Source organism: Arachis hypogaea, chromosome 11 (assembly GCF_003086295.3).
Source record: "Arachis hypogaea cultivar Tifrunner chromosome 11, arahy.Tifrunner.gnm2.J5K5, whole genome shotgun sequence".
Lineage (NCBI taxonomy): Eukaryota > Viridiplantae > Streptophyta > Magnoliopsida > Fabales > Fabaceae > Arachis > Arachis hypogaea.
The window spans coordinates 141,546,739-141,570,968 of NC_092046.1; the positions used below are offsets into that span (position 1 = coordinate 141,546,739).

The 24,230-nt window shown below is 35.6% G+C and overlaps 2 protein-coding genes across 3 annotated transcripts; one reads left to right on the forward strand and one right to left on the reverse strand.

Annotated features, from left to right (window-relative positions):
* The first annotated feature begins 6,120 nt into the window (after window positions 1–6,120).
* Window positions 6,121–8,827, forward strand: LOC112723085 (uncharacterized). 2 transcript variants are annotated; one of them, XR_011867953.1, is made up of 4 exons: window positions 6,121–7,526; window positions 7,774–8,088; window positions 8,182–8,388; window positions 8,472–8,827. XR_011867953.1 is itself a non-coding variant. In XM_025774321.3 (4 exons), exons 1-4 carry the CDS (start codon window positions 6,263–6,265, stop codon window positions 8,616–8,618), a joined length of 1,839 nt encoding a protein of 612 aa, XP_025630106.1. In that variant the 5' UTR covers window positions 6,121–6,262; the 3' UTR covers window positions 8,619–8,827. The 2 variants fall into 2 exon arrangements, 1 of the variants encoding a protein (XP_025630106.1); XM_025774321.3 differs by having other exon boundaries at window positions 7,774–7,994.
* Window positions 8,828–8,912: 85 nt separating this feature from the next.
* Window positions 8,913–10,461, reverse strand: LOC112723086 (uncharacterized). The gene is made up of 5 exons (XM_025774322.3): window positions 10,143–10,461; window positions 9,939–10,045; window positions 9,705–9,852; window positions 9,390–9,584; window positions 8,913–9,304 (listed from the first exon to the last, which is right to left on the reverse strand). Exons 1-5 carry the CDS (start codon window positions 10,356–10,358, stop codon window positions 9,071–9,073), a joined length of 900 nt encoding a protein of 299 aa, XP_025630107.1. The 5' UTR covers window positions 10,359–10,461; the 3' UTR covers window positions 8,913–9,070.
* Window positions 10,462–24,230: the final 13,769 nt, after the last annotated feature.

Below are 24,230 nucleotides of genomic sequence, written 5' to 3' on the forward strand. Positions count from 1 at the left end.
TTATTAGTAAGAAAAATTTAGCAAACTCTTTCTATATTACTTTATTTGATCTTCATTTAATACTCCCTCAATTAAAGACAGGATCAGATGTGTGGGATACTGGTATCACATAGGCTGTATAGTAATCCGATAGTAAGTAACTATTATAATCAAACAATAGGCTATTATCATTATGTAATCATATACTATGACAACCATAACTCATGCGACCATCTCTCGCATTTGTCCTCCCAACTGCATTGCTCAATATTCGTACATGATCGTGCCTTGTCCAGAAATTTTCTGCACAACCATATTTTGGCGCCAATATGAGTCCATACAACTTCCTATATCCCATATTATTCCCTATATAACATATGTTTCACAATTCACTATTACACATAGAAGGAAAACCAGTCACAGAAAAAACTCTTCAATGGAATTCCTGAACTTGGAGGCATTTAACATCACTGGCTCTGTTTCACAAGTTTACGACAGGTAACAACATTAAGATTGTAACTTCAGTGTGTATTTTAATAAAAGTTTTTATTTGTTGGGTCCAGGTATACTAACTTATCTAACTATATTGTTCACCATATGCTTGTAGTGATGCTTTTGCCAAGGTTGAAAGCAACCATGACCATGTTGTCCCAGAAAAAATGGTGGAAGTTGGACAAGTTGACAACACCAATGGAACAGAGTCTCTGCATGGAGAGTCTAAAGAAGGGACACATGCAAACTTCAATTCTAATGGAGTTTCGATTGAGACCCCGCATGATGCACAACAATTGAATGAAGTAGTTGGAGGTGGACAAAACATGCTCTTCGTAGGCTCGCAACAGCTGGATCCTTCCCAACACGGCTTTCATATGTTTAAGGAGAGTTTGGCCACTGGGACGTGCCAACAACTGGACATGGAGACAAGGCAATTCATGCGGCAGCTGATAAGACTCTTTGAGGTAAAAAATTCAAAATAAAATTATTATTATTATTATTATTATTATTATTATTATTGTTATTATTATTATTATTATTATTATTTAATGGCCTGTCATTCACAATGCTCTCTGAAGTTTTTTAAACATTTATATCAAGCCAAATGCTTCATTGTCTTGTAGGAGCAACAAGTTCAAATTAAAGAGCTGAAGGGCTCAGTTGAGAAATTACAGGCAGAGAAAGAACCAAAAAATGATCTTACTGAGAAGCCTGCAGAAGATTTAATATATATTGATTCTGATGACAATTTGGTTTACACAAACAAGGAAGAGAAAACCCCAACTAACTTGGTTCCTTCTGGAATTCATAACATCTCTCCTATAGCTCCGATACTGAAGAGAATTTAGTGCAAGCTCCAGCCTACACCAATATCATAAGGAATAGGTTGTTCAGGACCCCTTTTACTAGAAAACCAAAAAAGGAGAAGGGAACAGGTTTACCTACAGTTAACAGTGCAGGTAATCAGGGGCCAACCAGGCAAAGCCCTCCGTTGAAGAGTCGTTGTGTAGGCCAAGGATCTCGTCGGACCAATGCTACCACAAAGGTACCTTGTTTAATTTTGTGCTAAACTCAATCACAGTCAATAATATAGTTGCATTACTTTGTCTCTATAACTTGTATTAAATATATTTTTTGTGCAGAGCGGGAGAAACAAGTTCAAGGTAACACCTGCAATGGACTTCAATGATGTGCAAGCCAGGATATTTGCATACATCTTCAACAGCGGAGTGTATCAAGAGTAAAAATCGGAACTTTATGTGTTTGCAATATCATAAAAAAAGACAATAACCACATAGTCAAATTATAATTATTGATTAATCCATGTGTTCTTGTTGACTCTACAAAGGGAGTATCTGGTGAAGATGGGCGAAATGACAGCTACAAGAAAAATCATGCATAGCCTTCTTCCTGAAAATGATATAGATGAATTGGTCGTGCAAATGCTATGCAAAAACGTGACACTTGCTCAATTTGCTTACCCTGACCCCTACATTTGGTGTCTTCCTCCCACTTTTGCGGTTAGTTAGTCCAATTGCATGAAATATTATGAATATTGTGATCATAACATAGCATATTTTAATAGAGTTTATCAACTATAATCCAATAATTTATTTAACATAAATTTTGATTGATAGGAGGATGTGCATGAGAAAAAGAGTCAAGCACTCATGCAGATGGAGTATATGGACACTTGGATCAAAGCATCAACACAACTGCAATATGTAAGATGACCCTCTCCTTTAAATTCTACAAAATCTTTAATTTGGATACAGTATTGTTTATTGTTACCTTTAAGTTTAAAGGTCCTGTGTATTAGGAGTAATTATGATATGTGAATATCCTATATGCTATCTAATTAATCCAAATTTCAAGATCTATGTGCCAATTGAGGATCTCGGTGCCAATTGGTTTGCGATGGTAATTGGAATGCACCAAGAGGCTTTATATTACCTTGACTCTAATCCACAACTGTACTTGGTTAGAGATAGAAAGGCTCGGATGCGCGATATTGTAAGGCTTCTTTTCATAAGATCAAAAATTACAAATCAGGTGCTTGCTATCAAATAATTTAACCACTCAAAAATTCTTGGTAATTTGTAGGCCAGAATGTTGTTCAAAATAACAAGTGAATGCTTTGACACGAATGAGAAATTTCTACCCCATGGCTTACCGGATTGGCCAATTATAGATGGAAAGGGCATACCAAATTGTCGCAGCGGGTAGTTGTTAAGCCACAAAAAAATATTTAGCTGATAGTATAATTAAATAACATTGTATAGTAATTGTTTGTTGTTACTGCAACACCAATTCTGCTAGCTGGGTTATTTCATGGATCAACATGGAAAATCATTTTGATTATGATCTCCCAGGCATGGTGAGCTACCTGGCTTTGATTACTAATTCTTATCACTATATTAATCAAGGCAATTTCTTTTATTATTTTATTTGAAAAGATAATTGAGTTTCTCGTATAAAGAAAAACATTATTCATTGGATTGCAATGGGGAGGACATTAAGAATGTTAGAAATTATCCTATCATTTATCCCATCAAATATATATACTAATAGATAACCAAACTCTAACAAAATATAAATTTCATGAAACAGTTGGAACACAACTTGCTTCGTGCTAAGTTAGCGGTGGACTTGGTTACTAGTCCCTTCAATCAGTTGAAGAATGAGATTCTTAAAGATGCAATTGAGTGGGAGAAGCACCAGGTGGGAGCATGAAAGACCAATACCTAAGCATTTTCTTTGTGGCATATGTAGCCCGTATTATGTAGTTTGCTTTAATTATAAACTAGTTTTATTTTCAAGCTTTAATTATCATCTAATTTTATTTTAGTTGTGCTAGTTTGGATATTATGGGTGTACTTACAAAGGCTTTAACTTTAATTATTATCTATATTATGGATGAATCACTTATTTATCTTTCTCTTTTATTTTATGGCAATTAAAATATTGGCTAGTCAACATTCATTATTCTTAGGAGTTCTTTCATAAAAATGTTATTAAATGCATGCTTTTAATTTTGTAGTTTTATTATATGAAATTTCTCCAAATTTATATCTATTTACTGACTGAAAGACTTGTATGTGAAGTCATGATACTATTTATTTTTAGAGTTCATGAACATATTTTTACAAAACTAAACATGTATTGATTGCCAACTATTTATGTTACTCAGTGACACAATCATATAATTATGAAAGCATTAAATATTAATTTATGCACAATAGTATATAACATGACATTACATCACAATCCAAGAGTATTAGCAACATGAAATTGTGGCCTTAACTTGGACATAAAGTGAAAGATACTAATTATTGAGTCTTAATTGGCTGCATAACAATGTCAGTTACACAGAATTATGAAATTAAATTAAATAGCATAAATCAAGCTCTAATTAATGGTCCTTTGTTTTGAGACTCATAACTAGTAAAAGAAATGGATATTATCTATATTAGTGATCCAAAATTCCAAACTGTGCAACCTGGAAAAGAAGATAAAGAAAAATATTTTAGAAACATAAATCTAAGTCACAAAGAACAATGTAACAGTTTCAAATCAGATGTTATATAACTTCAGTGTTGGTAATCTATATTATAGCATTAAGAAAAATATAATATTTATTTAAATTGATTTATTTATATTAAAAGGAAGCTCATTTAAGCTTTACATATTATGCAATTCAGAAGAATTATACCAAAGCCCTTCAATTTGTCTTTAATACAATGAATGATAAGTATTATGAGCGAAATTTACTTCATCAACTCACTAAAAACTCAGAATCATTTACCTTCAAAGAAGAATGCATTAATTAATGTAAACTACTTCAGCAAAGCTGATAATTATATACACAAGGAGATTTGAAGCCAACCCCTCCTCAAGATTTGTATAAGTTCAAAAACAATTGAAGATATATATGAATGCATAATGTATTCTTAGTTAGGTTTTCCGATAAAGTGGAACTAATTTTCAATTTGCAGCATAATAAGCAACACATAATCTTTATTCTTTTCAACACATTATTGCAGGAAGTTAAGTTGTAGTAGTTACTTTAAAATCAAAACCAGTTTCAGTTGAAGTCACAATTACAAATAGAATAATCAATAAAAATCATAAGTTAAACATGAAGTGACAAAATGAAAAATACAAAGAACAGGGTTAGTGTTATCTCATAGAGGTGAAGCTTTTTTTGGTCTACTGCTAAGTCATGGAGATAGAGGAGTTTGCTAGATTTGGTCCACCACTGTAATGTAGAAAAACTATCTTCTCGTCCACCACAACAAAAACTACAAAATTAGAAAATTTTATGTCAAAACCGAACAGGGGACAATTCAGATAATGGGAACAGGTAGTGCAAAAGAGAGCATTTCTAGAACAATCGATGAGTCAACAATACTCGTCGCCACTATCGTCCCCATATAGGTGACTGTCTTCCACCGATGCTATGCACCCAACAAGAATACAATTTCGACAGTTTTCTCCTTATCTAAAGTCGTTAATAATTTAACATTGCTTGTAGTTGATAAATAATAATCTAATTACATAAGTAAATAATGCTAGAAATAACCTAATTTTAGGCTAGGTTTTTGATGGCATGATGCAAGAAATCTATCAAAATTAATCCTAAGAGTGTGACTTAGGGTTTCAGATTAATGAAAAACCTACCTCATTAGACATTGAGATTCAGATTGCTTCCTCACAGATATTGAGAGATAAGATATACGCAGTAAATTTGATAAAGAAATAAGCTTGTAAAGGTATAAAATATGAAACTTAGGAGATGTATAGTTGAACATCAACAGAATTAATATTAGAGTGAAGAAGAAGATAATGATGTTGATGTTGATGTTGACGAAGGGAGACAATTGTGTGTTTAACTAGTTGAAAATTATGAAATTCAATTTTGTGTGTGGGTGAAATTTAGGATTCAGCAAAATTTTTTATGGAAATAACAAATTCTATTGGGCCGTAGTTTATATACCATTAATTGCAAAAAAAAAAATTGATTATAATTAACAAAATATAACCCACCGTTGGATCAAATTTAATAATGATCTAACCGTTGATTTAAGTTTTCACCACAATTGGTGAAAAAACAAGTGAGGACCACCGAATCATTCACCCACTTTTCCTTTATAAAAAAGAAAAGAAAGCTTTCACTTTTGTGCTTTTTTATTTGACCATACTCTTCCTATTTTAAACTCAAAGCAATTCGTCTCCAAAAAAAAAAAGTACTCAAAGCAATTCATAACTTAAAAAAAAAAAACTTCTAAGACATATTTTTCAAATTAAATTTGTATAATATTTTTTTATACCATCTCTCACCTTCGCATGTGAAAAACAAATTTCTGTAAATTTAGTTTTATTTAAGAGTTTATTATTTATCTATAAATTATTATACTAAATACTAATTCAAACCTCAAATATTTTTTACTATATACACAAGACAGAAGAATTTAAACCACGGATACTTGATTAATTGATTTTTTTTTTTGGATAATGAGTTAACTACTAAATTAATATAAGTAGTTGATATGGTTTTTTAAGAAGTATGAGTGCCCAATCATAGCATGATTAAATTGGACCTAATGGGCCTAATAATAGGGCTAAAATAACCGTAAGCCCATAGAAATAACACCGACGAAAAAGACAAGACCACCATAGCAGAGAATGCAAGCAAGCTTCAGCTGCTACTCTTTCTCCTTCTGCAGCATGGAAGGAAACGATTCAAAGCCGAAATCTTGAAGCAACCAAACCACTGACACTCTCTCCCATGACGCGTGCCCATTCCACTTTCTTCTCCCTCGTTGCACCTTCCACCTGCTCCACACGAACCCCGCCCGTTGTTCTAGCTTTGTCAATTGTATCTTCACGCCCTTCAAAAATCACTCGCAGGAAAAATCATTTGCGACCCAAAATTCTGAAAATCCTAAACCCTAAACCCGTCGTTCCCCTTCCTCCCCAAGAACCTTCACCACCACTAGAACCCGCTGCTCCTATTCCCTGCCCTCAGTCCACTGAAGAAAACGAGCTCCTCTCCGTTGAGGCTCCATCCGAGGAGACTCATGGCGAAGTTGATGCCGCTGACGCCACCGAAGAAGCTGAAGATTTGGAAGACTTGCAAGTCTCCGAGGCCACCATTGAACCCAAGGATGTTTCTGGTAAAGTTTCTGCTTCGGATATCTTCAAATTTGGCGGTGTGTGTTTCCTTGGGGCTATTGTGTATCAGGCGATTTTGTCGGTTTTGTTTATTATGAATTACGATTCGAGAACTAAAGATGGGAACTTTGAGGTAAATGGAAGCGAAAAGAGAGATCTTTTGCTCAATGGAAATGGGAATAGTGAGCCAGTTACTGGTAGCAATGTGCTTCGTGTGATGGGTCAAGTTGTGAGGGAAAAGAAAATTGAGGAGATTAAGTTAATGGCAAGGAAAGCTCGGATAATTGAGAGAATGGAGAAGAAGAAGAAGAATGAAGAAGAAGATGATGATGATGAAGATGTGGATTATGAAAGTGATGACGATTTAAGTTATGCTTCTAGTCCTAAACCTGGTATTGAGAGAGAGATTGGTGCACGCTTAATGAAGCTGCAGAATAGGATCAATGGTAATAAGGATACTTCAGCTGGTGGAGTGTCTAAGAATGACAATAAGAATGCTCATGAAGGAAATGAGCAATTAATGTTCAAGAAAAAGCTTAAATATAAGTACTCTTCGACTAAGGCAACAAAAACTCCCAAGGGATTTCCCGGGACTCGAGATCATAAAGCACCTGATGCCAAAGATAGAAATTCAGAAGTTAGAAGGGAGGTTGTTAGTTCTGTGAGTGATGATATTCATCATGCACAAATATCACATGAAGATAAGCCAGTGACTGAACAAGATGACGAGATACGGGCAAGTACACCGAGTGTTCCACTGAAAGAAAGAGGAGAGTCTGTTGCTCAAGAGTCCGAGGCAATTCTAAGTAATGGGAAGAATTTGGAAAGAAATCTGGAGACGCCAAAAGCTGGAGTTAAAACAACAAAAGCAAACAACAGTAATGTGTTATGAACTTGTCATCCATGAGTTTGTTTATTCATACATCTTTCATTTTCCATGAGTTTGAATTTGAATTCGAATGAATACAATTACAACAATGAATATGTAACATATTATTATCCTTCTTGAATATATTTCGGTGGTGTCTTCTCCCGAGTTATGAGAAGCAACCAGTGAGTCAGTGACAAATAGGTTGGCTTATAATAAACTTAGCATGATTTTGTGTATTTTGTTAATATGTTTAGGTGGTGTCCGGAAGACTAGCTTTGGGTTGTCTGGAGTTGAATTAAAACAATCGAGAGAACCGAGGAAACAAAATTCTGAGAGTTTTGTGGAAGAAAAGCAGGACACTGACCCTAGTTTTGAAAAGGATGTTCTGCAGAACATAAATGGCAGTTCAAGAAATGGATTAGCTAGGAAAAAGACCGAGACTGATACGTGGTGGCTCAACCTCCGTTATGTTCTAGTATGTGCAGCAAAACTCTTTTTCAGTAGCTTAAGCATGGAAGTGATCTAGCATACCTACCCATTGATAGTGATACACACCACTTTCTTATATAGTTATGGAAACCTTTGCAATTTCTTCTGTTCTATCATCAACTATTATCAAGTTTGGTTTAACCATCTTGACACAAGTTGCTTTACTTTTGAAGGTAATTCTCATGCAAGGAGGCGTCAACGGAGGAACAAAAGGGATCTATAGCGTAAAGATCGGTTCTAAGGGGCAGGACCAAGGTGAAGATTCCTATATTGTTGCTTTTGAGGATCATGCTGATGCCAACAACTTTTGTTTTCTATTAGAGTCCTCTTTCAAGGAGTTGGGTGATTTCAGTGCAGATGCTGTTCCGATGTCAATACAAGTAAGAATCTCAAACGACTTGTGAAAGATACCCTATATGGTGAGTGCCCTGCCCAATCATTTTTTAATTTTGATGTTCGACAGGAACTCAAAGAAGAAATATTGTCACGTGCCAAGAAAGTAGTAGTTGTGAAAAAGAGGCAGCTTCAACTCTTTGCTGGGCAACCACTTGGTGATGCTGAGAAGGCCTTGTGCTCTTTAATTGAACATGATCAAAATGACAAAATGTGATCACATCCAGATGACCATTATAGAAACAGCAATTGCTGTTGTGTACAGCGTCAAGAGAGTGCTTGTTATTTTGATCTTGGTAGAATTCTTTGATCATGGGAATAGGAAAAATCACAATGTTATATATGGAATATCGCTCAGAGTTTTTGTTCCAATTGTATAAATGGAATGAACTCAATGGAAGTAGTCGAAAATTTTTGGAGTAGAAATCGAATTGGAAATCTTTGTATCTCGTTAATGATCAATCTGCTAGTTTCTTTAACATGGCTTTTTTTCATTACGAGAGACAAGCTGTAAAAAGAAAAACAAATTTTTATTTCAACATTCAACAAAACTCCTCCTACTCATGCAGCATCATGAGCCTTAGGAACTTCGCATACAGAACTAAATTTCGGATATCTGCTATATGACTATAAAACTACGTACTAATACACCCAATACCCAATATTGCTTCAAGTACCAACTATCTTAAACATTGAAATAGCGTGAATTGGTGTCAACTTGGATTGGCAGAAGCTCTGCCACACCTCCAGCTTCTGTTCCTTGTCCTTGGTGAGTGCCTCATACATTGAAGTGGCGATACTCCGAGCCGCATCTCTCGCCTCAGGCAATCTATCGTTCAGTAAATCAGCTGCCACTTTAATCAGTTCTGCCAACCAAGATTCATCCATTTCTCCAAGCCCCTCCTGCATCAAATCAAACTCACACCCCTTAGGAACAAGGCAAAAACACCACTGAAAATAAGCAGCACAAGGAAGCAGCAACTTATACCATCTTGGAGACGCATTTGGAGAGTGATATGGCAGCCTTGGCCCTGACTCGGAGGTTTGCATGGCTAACATATGCTCGGAGTTTCTGAAAGAGAGGAAGAGGGGTCATGGAGTCCACCATTGAGCCGAGTGCCTTGTCTGCTTCTTCACACACAAACCGTTTATCCTGCGATGCTTTCAGCAGCAGCTGCAGTAGCTGTTGGAATTCGAACAATGAGATAAAATTCAATCTCTTAATCAACTGAGTGAAACCAAAACCATGAAACAAGAAAACATGATCAAGAATGAAAGAAAGAGGAAGTGAGTCCACACACACCATGCCATCAAATGCCTCAGAGGTAGAAGGGTCAAGCAACTTGTCGCCAAAGGCGTTGAAGACATCGGAAGCAGCCATAATAGAAGTTTTACACAGAGCACTGCGAGGATTTTTCATGGTCTTGGCCACCACCAACACAACTTTTCCCCTGTTCACAACTTCATGTTAGACATTCCTCGCTCGAATCACAAACAAATTTGAAAAGAGAGGAACCAAAGAGAAGAGATTCCTTACAATATAGGAAATAGAAGAGACGAATGGAACAACGCAAATCGCCTAACATCATTAAGTGATTCACACACGTTAGTCCAATTCTTAGACTCTAATTCTTCAACCAAGCTCTGCATTTTCAAATAATCAACAGATTAATGCCGCAACCCATGGGTGCAGATAACAAAAAGGAGCGAGCTTGAATGAGAAACAGAAACGAGGGCTTACCTTAATCTTGTCTTCAGGGTCCGAAATGGGCACAAGGTTTTCAGAGGAGATATAATCAATGGTGGCATCCCCAGAAGAGGGCAAGGGAACCTTGTTTGGGTCATTCTCGGATAGACATTGTTGGTTCTTGATGGGAACAGAGATTTTGGGTTGTTTTTTGGGTCTGTGTTGTGGTGATGTTGTTGGAAGAGCGTTGTCAATGGGTCTGAGCGGCATGGTCGCGATGATGCAGAGAGAGAAAGAAGAAGAAGTAGTTACAAGCAAAGTGCTACAAAATTTAAAAAATGAACACTTCAAAATTTAAATATGCTGTAGCTTTTGTGTAACGGTCACATTTAATATGATTATCACTTTCCATCTTATTAAGTTCTAGCTTTTGGGTAACGGTCACCTTTCTTATGATTACTCTCTTCTTTTTTTAAAATTCCTGTCATTACTCTTAATTGTATTATTAATGTCAACGATGGAAAGGATGTATATTTTTTATTTTTGTATTATGAGTTTAATATTAATGTAAATTTTTTACATAATTATCTAATTATATTCGTTGTTTTGGATTATTATTCACGTGATCAATGTGAAAATAGTTACTTTTTGTTGACGTGCTGTTATATAATTAGATACACATATAAAACTATTTTAAATTAATGGTATATCAAAATTAAATTCTATAAATATTATTCTAAACTAACTTTTTTTTTTACATTAATCGCATAAATAATCATTCAAACTAATAGATATAATTGAATTATTGTAAACGGCAATTGACTTGATTAAAATAAAAGAGAGAAAGCTTTACTGAAATCCAACAATTGCAACTTCCTTACATGCATATCCTGATTTAATTTATATGTAAACCGTGGTGGGTAACCACGGTTTTAAATTTATATATAAATCGTTCTAAGTTGGCACGGTTTATGTGCATGAAACAATGAACATAAATCGCGGTAGGCTACCACAGATTACGCTTGAAAAATGGTGCTAGAAACCGTTGTTGGTCACCACGGTTTATGAAGGAACTTTGTGAGCATAAAACCCTGTTGGCTACTAGGGTTTATGCGTGAAGTACTATATATACATTATCTGCTGTAAGTCATCACGGATCACATATGAGGCAAAGCAAATTTTTTGAAGCTGGGTGGTTGAGAGAGAATCTGGGGAGGCTTTGAGGTTTAGGGTGAGGCTTTGAGGTTTTGAACCAGTTAGGTGGTGGAGCTATGGGTGACGAAGCTCGCATGTACCGATTAAATGGCGTTGCGCATGTGGCTGGATACGTCGAGATTAGTTATACAACCTTATTATTATTATTATTATTATTATTATTATTATTATTATTATTACTACTATGAGTTGTTATTATTATTATTATTATTATTATTATTATTATTATTATTATTATTATTATTATTATTATTGGGAGTTGTTAGTATTATTATTCCTGTTGGTATTGTTAATATTGTTATTGTTGTTATTATTAGTATTATTGTTATTATTATTCATAGTAATGTTAGTCTTATCCTTCTTAGTAACTATTGTTATTGTCGTTATTATTATTGTCATTGTTTTCTTATTTTTATCACTATTATTAGAGAAAATAGAAAACCAACGTGGGTGTATAATAATTTTTTTAAATTATATTTGTTGTTATTAGTATTGGTCGTATGTTGAAGATTTCTTTATCCACATTTTGCAGCCTACTAGGGTTATTAGCGGTGTTAGGAGACAACAGAATATGCCTTTACACGACCAGATTATACCGTATTTGGAGACCGCGGGCATGTATCACTTGGCTAGGCTGAACAGTCAGTGGTTCTGGGTTGATGAGCCTCTACTTAGTGCATTCGTTGAGAGGTGTCGTCCTGAGACCCACACCTTTCACATGCTGTTTGGGGAGTGCACTATCACTTTGCAAGATGTGACTTATCAGCTGGGTTTGCCCATCGATGGGGAGGCCGTTAGTGGGTGCCTGACTGACTTTGAGAATCTGATGGAGAACGGAAGACCCGCATGGGTGTGGTTTCGCGAGTTGTTTGGGGAGTTACCGCCGCAGAATAAAGTCAAGCAGATGACAGTATGCTACACATGGTTCTATGAGAGGTTTTGGGTTCTCCCAGCAGATGCTAATGAAGATACCGTGCGTATATACGCGCATGCCTATATTCTGATGTTGTTGTCCTCTCAGCTGTTTGCAGACAAGAACGCAAACCGGGTTCACCTTCGATGGTTGCCTTATTTGGCATCGATGGACGACTTGAACCGATATAGCTGGGACAAACAAAAACGTTGTTAACTTGGCCGGGCCACTACAGCTTCTACAGTATTGGATTTTCTGAAGGTTTCCCAGTCTCAAACCCAGTGGTTTTGAGATGTTCGGATTTTTGCTGGCCTCCAGGTATGGTTTATTCTTTTCGGTCCATAACTTGTTCAATTTCATGTGGTGTCGTTCCCTATTACATGCTTTCAATGAAACTTGTAAGTGGGCAGCATATCTACCGAAAAACGATGCAGGGGGTCAAAGATTGGTGTCTGCACGCCTTTCTTTGGATAGACTGCGTGTTCGCGATGTGAGTCGTTTAGTTATTATTCTTACAAGTAGTCGTTCATGTTTACTCTTAAGGTCTTACCTAACATTACCTTCTTCGATACAGTTTGTTTGAGAGCCTTATTCTTCTCCCGATGTTGCTGCTGTTGTTCATCCGGAGATACTTGTTGACAAGCACCGTAGGCTATGGACGGCGGTCACTAGCCTAATATATTTTGCTGCGATTGAGTGGCATCAGGTGGATAGGGTGGTACCACAGTTCGACAGTGTTTAGCATCTCCCTCAGTTGGCTCTGAACATAGATTGGCTCCATGCGAAGGATGGAAGGGGTGGAGATCGATGGTTCCCCAGATATTATCAGGAATGAAATTTGCATTGGGAGAACAGGGTTAATTCAGTCATACCGGTCGATCGAGTAGCTAATCCGGGTCCATCAGCTGAGTACTTGGACTGGTGGTGCCATGTGGCCCACAGATTCCTGTCTCCAGATGTTGCATTTCATGATCCTAGACCGATTGTGTTGACCGAGGAGGCTCGTCACAGAGGATCGTCGCAGGCACCTCCCAGGGTGCAGGTTATCGACAGACTGGACAACAGACGAGTGGATCGGCGTTGGCGTATAGGCAGACGTGCCACCGATCGAGAGTGGCGATGGCTCGACGACGCGATGGATGATGACCTAGGTGGTGCTGAGGATGGAGATGTTGTGGATGATCGTGTTCCTCGACGTAGAGGACCTTCCGCTGGGGATGATGGTGCTCAGCACGCTGATGGTGAGGATGTTGATGGTTTGGGGATGGATCAGCCCACCTACGATGTAGGGGGTAGTTCTCAGATGTTCGATAGTGTGGGGCCACAGGGATTCGCTGACTTTACTACTGCGGCCATTGGCATGGACATCGAGGATCCTGTTAGTCAGTCAGAGTTCTTTAGGGACATAGCAGACATGCTGAGGGACGACGATGCAACCCATTATAGGCCACAGATGTCTGAGGTTCATTCCCAGTTTGCCGAGTACCAGCCACCGAGTCAGGATGTTCAGCCTTAGTTGCCGGTTGATCTGAATGAGCCTGCAGCTTCTCCATCTGACCCATGGTTTGCAGTAGGAGGGACCTCAGCATCAGCATTCAGCGCCGTTCCTGTCAGAGATAACAAGGATACCTTCCTGCGGTATCACATGCGATTGTAGGTTGGACAAGAAGAATGACCATGACTCCGCATTTTCTCCCTCCACAAGGGCGAATGCTATCGGGAGAATGTTCGAGTTCCCATCCTGCGCTATCGCCAACAGTAACGTGCCTCCACACTTGCCATACAAGTGGGTACCGTCAATACTCACGAGGGGCTTGCAATGCCGGAAGGCCTCGATGCAGGGTGAAAATGTCCAGAAAAGACGATGAAAGTACACCGTTGACTCATCGACCTGATTCCCAAGTCGAACAGGAGAGGTCTTCAACACAGTGACTGTCCCAGCCATGGTAGACTGTACCCCTAGCATCCAACGTGGCAACTCGGCTTACGACTCTTTCCAATCTCCGTATATTTGTGCTACTGCCTTCTGTTTTGCCATCCAAACCTTCCTGTAACTAGACCTGAACCCGTAATCGGCTTCTGTTGCTTGTTGCAAGACCTTTACCATAACCGCAGCATCCGCCCTAACCAACGGAAAAATCCTTACACAGATAACGTGGTAATCAAGCTGACGGTGATCACTGGAAATAGAGGTGGCCAAGCAAGTGTGCGGACCATTGTACCTCCTAACCTCCCAAGTGCCCTTTCGTGCACAAAGCGATATGCGAATCAACCAACTACAACCCTTGCCAAACTCCTTGCATTTTCCATGATACTTCAGATGATCCGATTCCAAGACTTTGTACTCAACACCTCGACGGATGCTATAGTCCTTCACACTCAGAACAGCTTCATCTTTATTCTGGAATGATTGTCTAATCTGAAATTTTGTAGAAGAACCCCCAATTGTAGCACCTCCGTCCGCCTGTTGACCCAGAGCCTCCAAGTTTAGAGTGGAGAAGTGTGGAGGGTACTGCTGTGTTCCAGAACTTGAAGGCCCGTGCTGCATATGTGGATTGGCACTATGTTATCATCGCTGTCCCCAATGATATCTACAGGCTCATGGTCAGAGTCATCGTCCCGCATTGCATTCTCTACTCGATCAGGTTCCCCGAAGCCTTGAACATCATGAATCATGCCACCACCGGTATCCACCTCAAATGCCTGCTGCCAGACCCCAGGATTCTCCAACGGTACAGAACCAACTGCCTCCGTTCGATCTAAATTAGCCGCGAAGGAAGGGGATGCGACCTGCAGAACAGATGGTCCGGCCGCAGGCATCGAACTAGACGCACCGCCCGCGGCAGTCGAGCTATGACTGGAGCTGATGCCCCAGAACTATCGACACCAACCTCCAACTTCGCATACAGCTCGTGTATTTTGACCTCCGGAAAACTCCTAACACAATGAAACAGAACCCTAATATCTTCATCAGCCGCTAACACAAACGTATTATACTTAACACCGGTCGAGACAATTGCGATGAGAATCTTGTAGAATAGCTTCTTCACCCATTTGCTCCCAAATACCCCAAGCTTCTGCAAGATGCTGTTCTTTACATCTGACAAAGTGCTTGATGAACTGATGAATACACTCAATGGTTCTTTGTTAGTGAACTTCACACCATATTTTTTTCTTCTTTTAATTTTTCCAGAGCAATGCACTAAGACAAGAAAACTCTCTTCCTCACTTGCCATTGTGATATCTTCTCCTCATAAACCGTGGCGACTAATAAGGTTTTCTGCCTTTACAAGAAGCTTCATAAACCGTGGCAGGTTAGAGGGTTTTATAAGCAAATTTCTGCCTTCATAAACCGTGGTTACCTACCACGGTTTATGTTCATTCTAACTCACTCATAAACCGTGCCAGTTTAGGACGGTTTATATATAAATTTGAAACCGTGATTACCCACCACGGTTTACATATAAATTAAATCAGGACATGCACGTAAGGAAGTTGCAATTGTTGTATTTCAGTAAAATTTTCTCTTTTTTATTTTATTCAGGTCATTTGTCCTATTATTAATGCATTAAAATTAAACTCATATTTATAAGAGATAAAAACATTTATTTTAATGTATATAATTTTGTAATTTTGTGAAAAATTGTTTACCAATATTAATATTGTACTAAAATTAAATTATTTATTTGTTTATTCATTTTATTCATAATTTTTTCGAAGCACCAACTGACCAACTTTTGCAATACAGATATGACTTGCCGTGTTTGGATTAGTATTTGGAAATGGATGTTAGTACTGGACTATACTGGTGTGCATTTGTAAAATGGTTTTGATCAAAATTTGACTAATATCAATGTGATTAATAGTAATCTTAATTTTTTCAGCTCAGTAATATATTTTTACTTTTTAGTTAATATTTTAAATATTATTAATTGATTGTTAGTAAAAAAGAATAAATTATGCTAGTTCTTTACTCTCTAGTATTATTTTTTATAATATTCAATCAATATATTGTTCATGACATCCTACCGACGTTTCGGCTGAAACTCCGAAATGGGTAAGGGTGAACTATTTGTGTTCTGATTAGTATGAATTATCACCTATTTAAACAAAATTGGATTATGATCCATGGACACAAAGCACTCTCAAGTCTCAATTGCATACCAGTGCCCTCAATGCAATCTTAGTTAAAGAGCCCAAGAGCCAACAATTATCATGAAGAGCACTCTTTTATCTATTCACTATTATAAATACTCAACCATTTTCGGCAAAATTCAATATCAAATTCCATATTTCCCAATTTTTCTGACGATTGTTCCCTCGCATCATTTATTTCCGAATGTTTTTATAAGAAATTAAAATCTAGTTCAAAAGATAAAAATGGTTTCATATTTATAAAAATTATTAAATTTTTATTTTAGATTATGTAAAATTTTATACATTCTTTTTGCTAGAGCGTAAAATTTAAAAACGACTTAAATTTCTGTGTGGAGTAAGAATGACCCAATAATAATTTTTAAGCAGACTTTAATACTATAGAGTTAATACTCAAAATGGTCCCTGAAATTTAATCTTCCAACTCAAAAATTTTTAATTGACTCAAGTTATTCCTTCCGTCTATTTCCATCACCGAAAAAATGGCATAACACGTTTAGTTGCCACCTAGTTCAATCTCTGGTAATTTTAAAAAACATCCCACACCCCAATTTCTCTCACTCTCAGTTTCTCACAAATAGGGGTGGCAATGGGTAGGGTAGGGTTTGGAGTCAACCCTAATCCTATCCGCAGGTTGAGATTTTTATATAAACTCAACCCTACTCTACCCGCGGGTTAAGAATATCTCAACCCTAACCCTACCGCTCTTAACCCGCGGGTACCCGACCCTACCCGGAGGTTACAAAAAAAATGCAACGTTATTATATAACCTGATGACAATTTAAAATAGAACTGACTTTTATGTAAAAAAAAGTTTATTAAATTATCAATTAATGATATTCTTTTAATGACTAAGGATCTTTTGTATTTAGTGAGAAGTCTTTAGTTCAACATCTACTTAAAATATATTTTTATATAAGTATATAACATATACATATATAGGGTGCGGGTTGGTCGGGTAGGGTTGAGGCTCAACCCGCACCCTACCCGACCCGCACGAAAATCCTACTCGCACCCTACCCTACTCGCTGCAGATCGGGTTGGCAACCCTACCCGACCGGATGGGGTCGGGTTGGGTACCCGCGGGTAGGGTACATATTGCCACCCCTACTCACAAATCACAAATAGCTGGGAGCTCACAGCCCACCCAAGACACCATTACATCATCTGAGCTTACCTCAGCGGCTGGGGCCACTTTCATTCACCGCCAATGCACGCTTACTACTGTTGCCGCTGTGCCTCTTGCTGAATCCTATTTGAGAGAGAGAGAGAGAGAGAGAGAGAGAGAGAGAGAGAGAGAGAGAGAGAGAGAGAGAGAGAGAGAGAGAGAGAAGATTAACGGTGCGGCAATGGGAAGGAGACAGTAGATAACAATAGCTCAGTGGTGGGTTCATAATGAAGGAAGAAGGGACTACGAAAAAGAAGGTGAAAAGGGAGAATGAAAAAAAGGAAAAAAGGGAAGGTGGTGGTGTGAGGCTGAATGCCAATGGTGAGAAAAATGGCGGTGTAATGATGGTGATGAGAAAGCTGATGATTGTGTTGAGAAAAGGTGGTTGCGTGGTAGTGTGAAGGAGAAGAGAATGTTGCTGTTAGTATTTTGTTTGAGAAAGAGATGGAAAAAACTAGGGCTCACATATGGCGTCGTTTTACAATATTTTAGATGCTAACAACTACACAGCGTCGTTTATATAGTGTTAAGTGTCAACTAAAATTGTCATGTCATCTCTATGGTGATGGAAATAGATGAAAATGTCAATTTGAGTCACACGACTCAAAGTTTTAGAGTATAAATTGGATCAATTGTAAATTTAAAAGCTAAATTAAATTAGGGTCAAATTTCAGAAGTCATTTTAAATAATAATTTGATACTATATAAGAAATTAAGTGAGTCTAACTCATTCTAAAACTAATCGAAAAAATAAAAATTAATTTATACTTATAAAGACAAGCAAATTTGAAATTTTAAATAAAGTGAGACTTAATAATTTTTTTTCTTTTTTTATTTTTAAATTGATGAGATGAAAAACTCAAGTACAATCATGCATATTGCTAATTAAGTAAGAACCAAAGTATTTAAATGGTATTTAAAATTGACTTTGAAATTTAAAATTTATTTAATTAATAAAAAATATAATACTCATTAATTAGTAAACAGTGTTTACACATTATAAGTAATAATGTTCCAAATAGTAATATAATAAAAAAAATATTAAAAATATTAAAAATTATTATTTTTGTCTATTAATTATTTATTAATATTTAAAAATATAAAATAAAATATGTTGTTGAATTATTAAACTAAATTAAATTAAAAAAATTGAGTTAATAATTAAATGGTAGTTAAAAATAATAAATTTTATAATTATGCTACGTGTATACTAAAATCAGGCACCAAAATTAGCCATTAGTATAAAATACATATTAGAATATAAATACACATTAAAAATAAATTAAACCATATATATATTTATACACAAATATATTAGTGGCTGATTTTAGTAGTTAATTTTAACGTACAAATAATATTTTTGATAATTCTAATATTATAATGAAACTTTTAAGAAACAATCTCATTTTATCAATGGACTTTTCTTCTCTATTTCTGCCTAGGGGTGGCAACATGCACTCTATCCGTGAATATCCAATCCGATCCATTATATCCTTAGCCATTAAGAGAAGATCATCCATTGATAATTTAATACTTTTTTTATATATAAAAATCAATTCTATTTTAAATTATCATCAAATTATATAATAATTTTACATCTTTTTAGTAACCCACGTGTAGGGTCGAATACCCACGAGTTAAAAACGAGTAGAGTTAGAGTTGGGATATTCTCAACCCACAAGTAGGGTAAGGTTAGAGTTGGATTCAAACCCTACTCGTTGCCACCCCTATTTCTGCCATTATTTTTGCTTTTCCATTATAAAACTTGAAGGTAATTCTTTAGGAGTTTAATTTTGATACACTGGCAGTGTAAAGTGTTAGAATTGAAATCACATCCATTCTTTTGAATGACCATTTATGCGGTAAATATGAAAGATAGTTATTTTTACTGATGTATCATTACGTAATTGGTTACACGTATAAAATTACTTTACAGTGACAGTGTATCAAAATTAAATTCATTCTTTAGATGATAAGAAGCACTACTAGGCATTTAATTATTGGAGTGTTGTAAAATAAGTAAATAAGGAAGAAAAAATAAATATAAAATAAAGAAGTAAAAATAGAATACTCTGGTATTAATATTTATTAATATTATTATCTCAATATAACTGAAATAATTTATATATATTTACTAATATTATATGAGTGTTGTATAATGCATCTATGTAGAAAGAGAAAGAAATGTTTTATATTGATCTTGTGTGTATATTTTGTCTTAGACTAGCTCCCTGTTTATACACATACCAAGTTCACTTTTTCAAACTTCATTAAACTCAATATCTTTTCATAATATGAGCCTCCCAATCTTAAAAAATTCAGCTGTCCATGGACATCCATATCACAACACTCTTTTTTAGATGTCTGTTTAGGATTATGCCTCATTAAAACCTTACTAAAGAAAAATTCAATGGAGAAAAAATTGTAATGAAGGAAATAAAGTACAATATCCTTTGTGATGGGGACTAGCTCGTTAAAAACATCGTCAAGAAAAATTTAATAGGGAGAAAAATCTGACAAATGAAAAAAGAGTACAACCTCCCTATTTTGTCGATATTATTTAATATCTCGAAATTGGTACATTCCAATCTGATGTACCAATCTTTCAAAGGAGAATTTTGGAAGCGACTTTGTAAATAAATCTGCCAAATTATCGCTTGAGTGGATCTGTTGGATATCAATTATTCCTTGATTTTGAAGGTCATGAGTGAAGAAGAATTTGGGAGAAATATATTTTGGTCTATCATCAAGATGTATCCACCCTTATGTTGAGCAATGCATGTTGTATTATCTTCAAACAAAATAATTGGAGCTATTTTTCTATTAGTCAGTCTACATGTTGATAGAATATATTGGATTAAACTCTTAAGCAAAAAATACTCGTGACTTGCTTCATATATCGCTACTATTTCAACATGATTAAAGGATGTTACTGCTACCGTCTGTTTCGTGGACCTCCATGATATAGTTGTATCACCATATATGAATAGGTATCCTATTTGAGATCTTCTTTTATGTGGATCAGACAAGTATCTTGTATCTACATAGCCAACTAATTATGACTTGGATTCATATGAATAAAAGAATTTCATATGTTCCATGAAGATATCAAAAGATGTTTGATTCCATTCCAATATCTTCTAGTTGGAGAGTAACTATATCTTGCTAGTAAATTCACAGCAAATAATATATTTGGTCGTGTATTATTAGCAAGATATAGTAGTGCTATAATAACACTTAGATATGATACTTCAAAACCAATGGTATCTTCGTTTTCTTCTTTAGGACGGAATTAATCATTTTCCACATCCAAAAACCTTACGATTATTGGGGTACTTAATGGATGTGACTTATCCATATAAAATCTCTTCAAGATCTTTCCTGTGTATGTTGTTTGATGAATAAAGATCCTATTTTTGTATGATCGATTTACAGGCTGAGACAACATTTAATATTTTCAAGATCTTTCATCTCAAACTCTTCTTTTAGAGCTTTTATAATTGTTGGATTCTCTTTGTTAGAATATAATTAGGATCAATTAGGATCAATTAGAATCAATTAGAATTATTTAGTATATTTGAATATTTATTATAGAATATTACGTCTTAATTATTACGATTCTCTTAGCCCCTATAAATACCCTTCTATATTGTATCATTCCAGACAACTTGAATAGACAACTTGATTACACTCAATAATACACAAATCTTTCCTCCAGTTTAGTCTCTTGTTTCTAACATAGTATCAGAGCCATGGTATCCTCCTTGAAGAGAATATGTTGTTTTCTTTGCAGTGAAATCACCGTAGTTTTTACATTATGCCATTCTTCTTTTCTTTTTGTCACTCCTTTGATGTTTTTTTCACCTCACCGACTAGCCTATTTTCTCTGTTTTGTATTTTTTTGAGTCGAATGATCAAACACCATTGTCATCCACTGCTTATCTATTATCATGAAGAAATCATATAGTTCTTGCTCTCTTTCGACAGTTCCGTCTGCGTTCTCTCGTGGCAGTTTCGTCTGCATTCTCTCGTGGCAGTTCCATCTGTGTTCTCTCGTGACAGTTCTGTTTGTGTTCTCTCGTGGCAGTTCCATCTGTGTTTTCTCGTGACAGTTCCGTCTGTGTTTCTTTGTGGCAGTTCTGTCTGCGTTTCTTTCCGGTAGTTCCATCTGCACTTCCTTCAGATAGCGGCAGTTCCGTCTGCGCTTCATTCAGACAAGCGGCAGTTCTGTCTGCGCTTCCTTCAGACTAGCGGTAGTTCTATCTGTGCTTCCTTTCGGCAGTTCTGTCTGCACCCGTTTTATCAATTTATGCAGTTTTTTTTCTATTTGTTTCGTTGTTTTAAATATGTTTCAAACTCAAGTTGTCACTTGAGTTTGAGGGGGGATGTTAGAATATAATTATGATCAATTAGGATCAACTAGAATTATTTAGTATATCTGAATATTTATTATAGAATATTACGTCTTGATTATTACGATTCTCTTAACCCCTATAAATACCCTTCTATATTGTATCATTATAGACAACTTGATTACACTCAATAATACACAAATCCTTTCTCCAGTTTAGTCTCTTGTTTCTAACACTCTTCAAGGATTCTAATGATATTTAAATCATCAACGTACACAGTAATTATAATGAATCCAAATGCAGATTTCTTTATGAAAACATATGGACAGATTTCATCATTATTGAATCCGTTTTTGGTCAGATACTCAGTAAGATGATTATACCATATTCGTCTATGTTGCTTTAGACCATATAAAGATTTTTGCAATTTGACTGAGTATAACCCCTGCAAATATTCATTGGATGATTTAGATATCTTTAGTCCTTCAAGGATTTTCATATAGATATCACGATCTAACGATCGTATAAATAAGTTGTCACCATATTTATTAGATGCATATGTAGTTTATGATATGTGGATAAACTGATCAAATAACGCAATGTTATTGCATCTACTACAGGGGAATATATTTTTTCATAATCTATACCCGATTTTTGTAAAAAATTTTGTGCCACAAGTTGAGCTTTGTAGCGTACAACATTTTTCTCATTTTGTTTTCTCACAAATACACCTGTATCCAACAAGTTTTGCATCTTCTGATATACAGACTACATGTTCAAAGAATTCACGTTTTGCAAGTGAGTTTAACTCAACCTTCATAACTTCTTCCCATTTTGGCCAAACATTTCTTTATCGACATTCTTTGACTGTTCATTGCTCAAAATCTTTAATTTCATGCATGATGTGTAATGCTACATTATATGCAAATATTTCATTGATAATTATTTTATTTCAATTTTATTTTTCTCCTGTAAAGACATAATTTATCGAGATCTCATCATTTTCACAATTTTCAAAATTTTTAGATACCTGAAGGTCTTTTAACGTCAAAATTATATCAAAATTTTGGACAATTATTGGTGTCTTTTCTATGTCTTTATCCTTTTCAACAAGAGTACCATTTGTCTTGGTAATATCAAATGCCTCTCTTCTTTTCTAAGGATTTTTATTTTTAGAACTAATTAGTTTACCATACTTCTTGTACTCATTTTAGTAGCTATTTGTTCAACTATAACATCAATTTTAATTGGGGCATTTTTCAATTAGTATATAGGATTTAGTTATCCTTTTTGTATCAGAAAAGACATCAGGCAATTCATTTGCTATTCTTTATAAATGTATAATCTTTTGAACTTCTAGTTCACATTGCCTTAATAGAGAATTTAGATGCATCAAGGATGATACATTCGAATTAAGTTTCTTTTCAAGAAACTTATTTTCTCTCCCTAATGTTGAAAATTTTGATTTATCAAAATGACAATTTACAAATCGAACTTTAAATACATCTCCAGTTTATATCTCAAGATACCTCACTATAGAGGGAGAATCATATCTAACATATATCCCAATTTTTTTTGGGGTCCCATTTTGGTGCAAAAAGATGGAAAAATTGGAATATATATCGCTCATTGAAATATTCTCAATGAAAAATATTTGGCTACTAGCCAAAAGCTAATTGTAGATGAGATAATTGATGGTAACTTATTGGCCTCAAACGAATAAGTGCTTCAACATGTAAAATCGCATGTCCTTAAACATAAATAGAGAGATTTGTTCTCATAAGTAAGAGTCTAGCAATTAATTGGAGGTGTTTGATAAGTAATTATGCTAATCCATTTTGTGTGTGAATATGAGCTACTGGATATACAACACTTATTCCGTTAGTCATACAATAAACGTCAAAGACTTGGAAAGTGAATTCACTAGCATTATCAAAGAGAATTGATTTGATTGAATTTTCTAAAAAATGTATTTTTAATTGAATAATTTGAACAAGTAATCTTGCAAACACCAGACTGCGAGAAGACAATAAACACATATGTGACCATGTCGAAGCTGCATCTAATAGGACCATAAAATATCCAAAAGATCCACATAGTGGATGAATAGGTTCACATATATCGTCTTGAATCCTTTTTAGGAACTTAGAAGACTCAAATCCAATATTCACTGGTGATGGGCTTAAAATTAATTTTTTCTGAGAACATACAGCACAACAAAGTTTATTTATTATAAATTTTGTTCTTCCAGAAAACAAAGTTTTAACTCTTTCGGAGCCTTCTATCACATTACCTGAGCCAATAATAGTATTAACGCATTCTTCTTTTAATATAAAATG